The sequence below is a fragment of the Arachis ipaensis genome, chromosome B05 (genome assembly GCF_000816755.2).
Source record: "Arachis ipaensis cultivar K30076 chromosome B05, Araip1.1, whole genome shotgun sequence".
NCBI classification, from domain to species: domain Eukaryota; kingdom Viridiplantae; phylum Streptophyta; class Magnoliopsida; order Fabales; family Fabaceae; genus Arachis; species Arachis ipaensis.
In genome coordinates this window covers 3169475-3175361 of record NC_029789.2, presented here as the reverse complement: position 1 = coordinate 3175361, position 5887 = coordinate 3169475, and the positions used below count along the sequence as shown (strand labels likewise).

Here is a 5887-nt window from a genome sequence, read left to right as displayed (position 1 = left end):
AAATCTCTCACTAAATACAAAAAATTCTTAGTCACTAAAAAAAATTATTAATTAATAATTTAATACTTTTTTTTTTACATAAAAGTTAGTTCTATTTTAAATTATTATCAAGTTAGATAATAATGTTATATCCTTTTGGTAACTCGCGAATAAGGTCGGATACCTATAAGTTTAAAACAAATATGATTAGGATTGAGATATTCTCAACCTGTAGGTAGAATAAGATTGAGTTTATATAAAAATTTCAACTCCTACAGATAAGATTAAAGTTGAATTTAAACTCTATCCTACCCTACCCATTGCCATCCCTAGATAAAAAAAATGCAGGCTTATTATATGTGATTAAAAGTTTCATATAATTGGGTTAGTTATTTAATTATACTAAATTAAGAGATTACTTAGAAAATTAAAAAGCATGTGTGTTTTTGACTTAACAGAACTTGGCATAAGCTAGTCCTTTATATAGTTTTCCAAATCAAGTCAAACATTTCTTTTGTAAATAAACAACACCAAATCAGAAACAAATGAAAAGTAGACAAGGCTAATGCCATGGTTTCACCAAATAAATTTAAAGTCTTCTTGTTTTGTTTGGTTTTTTGGTCTTCCATTCACACATTGGACTCGGATCAAATCTGTGAGAATGAACATTGAAATCAATGAATGCATAAACTCATGTCACCACCATTGCCCTTAGGCTGCTAATAGCACCATTTCACTTTGGTTGACCACAAATTATGAACTTAGCTTCAAGTCAATTTAAAGCAGTGTTTTGAGAATAGAAACAAGTCGATCGATTAAACCAAATTAATTGGAAAGTAGCCACTAGACCTATTTGGAATTTGGTTTAAACAAAAAATTAGTTAGTAACAAATCAATCAAAATATATAATTTTTTAGTATTAACCGACTTCAAATAATAATATATAATTTTTTCTGAAAAAAAATATATTTAAATCGGTTCAATCTCGATTGAACTTTTAAACTTTTAAACAACTCTACCAATTCAATAATCGATTTGCTGTTCAGAAACACAATTTTGACAATAAGTGTGCTTTTTATAAGCTTGACATAGGTAATGCAAATTTAACTAAAGAGTAATGCTATATCTTTCAAACAAAAAAGGCCTTGCTTGTTAAAGCATGAACATATTCCAGAATCAAAGATATCAACAAAAATTAGAGCAAGTTAAATAATTCCTATGCTGTGTTTCAATGTGGAAACAGGAAAACATAAAGAAAAAAAAATGTAAGAGCAGACTTGGCTGAATACCATCAGTTACATAAATGTGAATTAATATACACACAAATTCTGTTGTCAGATATCTCTGGTAGAACAAAATTCTTTACTAATTTACATATAAATCCAATACAAAGAATCTTATTAAAACTGGAACAAACAAAAAAAAATTGACAATCAATAGTGATTAGTGTAAAAAAAAAAAAAAAGGGGAGATATGTGACTTTGACTATGGCTATGTCAAAAAAACCACATTATCCCCTTCACTTTCCCACCTTGAGTTTAAGGTTGCTCATCCCAACTTCCACGGTTTCGACACTAGACTCATTCTCGTTCGGAGATAACTCGCGATTCATCCATGGGTGTTGCAAGCACTGTTGTGCAGTTGGTCGCTTCTCCGGTGCAAAATCAAGAAGTGGTGTAAGAAATTCGGTAAACTCACGTGCGTCAGTCTCTGGAAACTTATATCTATCAATCAGCAATTTGTCAAGTGCCAAAAATTTTAGCCTCCGGATCCTTTTCAGATCACCATGCCTGTCAAAGAATTCCTTGGATTGTGCTCCAGAAATCGCAATCTGCAAGTCACAAGTGTTGGATAAGCCACAGTAGCTATTCAAGAAACATGTTGGGCAGTGGGAGTGTACTTACCTTCCGGGGCATCTTTCCGAGGAGCTCCATCATCAAGGCGAGATGATCCTGAAACCAATATGAAGCAAAGTGTTAGGAAATCACTGCTGATGTATATCTACTCCAGCATGGAACTTCGAATTTCATGCTGCAATTATAAACAAATGTGTTCTGTTATTTGTCCTCACTTTTTCCTCATAAACCAAACCAACGCACACCTTTCCACTATTGGATGAGGATTGAGAGTCCAACATTCCATCTAATGGTGGAGAGGTGTACATTGGCTCGGTATAGAAGGATTACACAATAAAAAAAGCAGGCATGGCATTTAAACTCAAGCTCTTGTGTAATAATGATGTCAGTTAAAATGATTCAACTATAAAAACAAGTAGTCTTATAACGCCTGTAAGTTCATTTAGAAATTTCTAACATAAGTCATAAGCCATAAGATTCTTCCAAGTTTGCAGGCTACATATTCATCAAATTATCTTTTGTTAAACAACTTGTTAATCAAGTTATTATGTTAACTAGTATATACTTGGTTTGGACAGTAAGAAAGAATTCATGATCAAACATTTACAATAAATTGTATATGCATAATATACAAAATTTTAATTTAACCACAATAATTTACTAGCTGATCATCATACCTCATCTTCACTAAAACCTTGACCACCCTTGGGCGTAAACAACATATCACCAGTGGCAAGCTCGAAAGCAATGCAAGCAAAAGACCACATGTCAACAGAGAAGGAATAGCCGGACTGCAGTATAACTTCAGGAGCTCTGTATTGCCTTGTCTGTATTTCTTCAGCAAACTGCTTGTCAGCCCAACATGCATTTCCAAAATCTACAATCTTGCATCTCATATCAATCCCATCAATGTTTCTAGTAGACTTTTGCTCTTCTCCAGCTACACCCATTGAGGATCTTTTTTCGGATATCTTAGCAACAGCCCTCTTAGCTCTCCTTCTCAATCTTTTCTCAATAAGACTTGTGACTCCACCGTTGATGTTTCCCTCGGGCCTCTCCAGAATTGGGGATTGTCCAGATTTAAAAGGGTCTTTGGCAGCATCAATGGTTGAAAGTAGAAGAATATTTTCAGGTTTGAGGTCAGTGTGGATTAGACCAAGTTCTCTGTGCAAGTAATCCAAACCAATCAAAATGTATTTGCACATTTCCCTAACTTTATTCAATGGAAGGCATTTGTATCGGTTATATTTGATCAGACGTAGCAAGCTATCACCAAGAAACTCGAGGACCATGCAAAGGTGCTGCCCATTCGGGCCAGTGTGTTTAAAGTGGTCAATTAATTGAACAACAAACTTTGAATTTGAAGGGTCACCCTTAGAAATGTATGAAAGAACATCAATCTCATGAAGTGCTGCCTGAACAAACTGGGCTGCACTTTTTTGGATCTTGAGAGCAACATATGACTGCCAAAAAAATTAAAACAGAAGCAAAATACTAACTTAGAGATGATCTAAAAATGAAAATACCAGTTCACTAAAATAATAAAAAGTGACATAATTAAAAATGGAGATGCATAGCCGTAAATCTTTTAACCTTTAAAGAAGATTTATGAATCAAACATGAATATCGAATAAAGGTCAAAGGATAAAACTTAGACATAGTTATATCTTCTCATTTTCTTCTTTCTTTTGGCGCTTTTCATTTGATTTTAATTTTTCTAAATTTAAGCATTTACCAAGATCCCATAAGATATAATCCTACTTACGATTATAATCTATAAATACAAAAGGCTCCTATAACAGTCACCTCTGGTACTTCAGCATTGAAGTTCAGAGCATAGTTATTTCCAATTTCCATATACATCCCACACTATCTACCTTCCAACAAAGTTAAATATAACGAATGCATTATAAACAAACAAAAGAAAACCAGAATCAGTTTTCATTTTCTCATGAGATCCCATGTGTTTAATGTTACAACAAAGGAGCATGAGATATACACCAAATCAGCATAAGAACCTATTCAATTTCAAACATGTAGCAGAATGAAAGTGACACATTTATTGTTCATCTGCATAAAGACAAATCCTGAAATCCAAATTTCTAACAAAGGTGGTCACACATTCTGTGAGGACCATTCACCATATCCCAAGATAACATCATCCAATGATTCATAGGTATTCGCGACACACACACACACACATTGAGAATTTATTCCATTTTAAGTTTTTTAGCAATAACATATAACTATAACAGTGAAGGAAACAAAAAAAGGCAGAGAAAACCAACACCAATAACCCAAAATATCTAAATTTGATCTATTCAATGAAACCAATATACACTCCCCAGATAGCAAAAAAAGACAAAACAGAAACACACATGAAATGAAAACATGTATACAAAAGGTGCCAGTGGAAGCAAAGAACAGAAGATCTTAGAAATTAGGAGCTCCACATCATTTTAAATCACAGAAATCTGAACTAAGAATACAAATTCACCATTTTTTTTAAATTAAAAAAATGGCTCTCAAGTAAACTGCACCATTAGTTTCAGAACCGAATGCATTAAAAATGTTAGTAAAAAGAAAAAATAAAAATCAGAACTTTACATCTAGAACACAAATCACAGCACAAAACCAAACAAAATAACAACATTTTGAAGAAAACCAAGGATCATAAAAGGAACAAATACAAACAAGGGTTCAAAAGAGGAACAACGTACGGAATTGGTGGTATCGTAAGCAAGCCAAACGGTGGAGAATTGGCCCCAACCGAGCTTCCTCTGAGCTATGTACCTTCCACCGGCGAACTGATCGCCGATTCTGACAGCATGGTACCCTCCTTTCCGGTACGAATCGAAACCCTCATCGTCCTCCTCCGACCCCGACGACGATGAGCACGACATCACCACCACTCTTTCTCTCTTCTGATCGATCTAATTCCTTCAGATTCAATCCCTAAACGAAGAAAATGAAATCAAAATCACTTTTTTCCCTCCTTCTCCAATAAAAGCTGGAATTTTTTTTCTTATTTTCCCCCCTTTTCTTTTACTGCGAGAGAAAATGCTTGGACGTGATGATCACGGAAAGTGAATCCAAATTTGAAGACTTTATTTGAACCCAAAGTGAACCATGTAATTTGTGTGGTTTTGTGTTTGTGGCTTTTGTAAAATCACTCTCTTCAATTCCTCCACTTTTTTCTCTCTTGTGAGATTTTCTTTCTTCTTTCCTTCTTTTCCTTTCCTTCCCCTTTCTCTTCAATGTGAGTCTTCCAATTTTTATTAATTTTTGTTTTCCCTTTTTGTTCAATTAGGTATATCTGTTTTATTTTTTTCCCCCTCGAATGCCAAATTTTTTCTTGATTTTACTTTTATGCCCTTGGTCCTTCAATGTTGGCTACTTGGAGACCTTGACCATTTTGGGAAATTTAGGTGTTTATGGAATGTGAATTGTATTTTTTGTGAGGTGAGGTGGAGTAATCATATATTTAATTTTTAAAATCAAAATTTTCAGAATAGGGGTTGTGGAGTTGCTGCTCTTTCCTACATCACCCACCTGCCTCTTATTATCTAATCTAATTATCTTTATTTATTTGTACTACTTTTCTTTATGCTTTGCCTTTTTTATTTTTACTTCTTTGTTGGTTTTGGTCCTGTAATTTCATTTTCAATTATTATATTATTTTGGGCTTAGTTAGTTTACCCTTTTCTAAAGCCTTGTTTTGGTGTTTAAACTTGAAGTTTTGGATACTTATGATGCCAAAATTAAGAACTTATGATGAGTAAGCACTCTGATTAATGACAATTTGACAATAGGCTAAGTGTCAATTCCTCCAAAATTGCTATGTCAATATCAAATCCTTAAAAATCTATCATTGCAAGAGCCTTTGCTTTGTGTGTGGCAATTATTACCTCCAGCTCACAGCACACTATTAAGTGTGGTAAAAGAGTCCAATTTCTTGGAGATTACATAAATTATAAAAGTATTATTGATTGAAGTAATTGCTTTCTTTTAATTATTTTATTTATTTATTCATTTTACTTATTAATTTAAGA

At 33.5% G+C, this 5887-nt stretch overlaps 1 protein-coding gene across 1 annotated transcript; it reads right to left on the bottom strand.

The window, feature by feature from the left end:
* Positions 1264 to 5129, bottom strand: LOC107642498 (SRSF protein kinase 1). The gene is made up of 4 exons (XM_016345875.2): positions 4556 to 5129; positions 2513 to 3298; positions 1884 to 1931; positions 1264 to 1810 (listed from the first exon to the last, which is right to left on the bottom strand). Exons 1-4 carry the CDS (start codon positions 4736 to 4738, stop codon positions 1499 to 1501), a joined length of 1329 nt encoding a protein of 442 aa, XP_016201361.1. The 5' UTR covers positions 4739 to 5129; the 3' UTR covers positions 1264 to 1498.

Excerpts from the sequence above, each read along its gene's own strand:
- LOC107642498 (XM_016345875.2), bottom strand. The coding sequence starts at position 4,738 with ATGTCGTGCTCATCGTCGTCGGGGTCGGAGGAGGACGATGAGGGTTTC. Across the intron at positions 1,932-2,512 it reads AAGGTTTTAGTGAAGATGAG|GATCATCTCGCCTTGATGAT; the intron begins GTATGATGATCA and ends TATTGGTTTCAG. Across the intron at positions 1,811-1,883 it reads TCGGAAAGATGCCCCGGAAG|ATTGCGATTTCTGGAGCACA; the intron begins GTAAGTACACTC and ends TGTGACTTGCAG.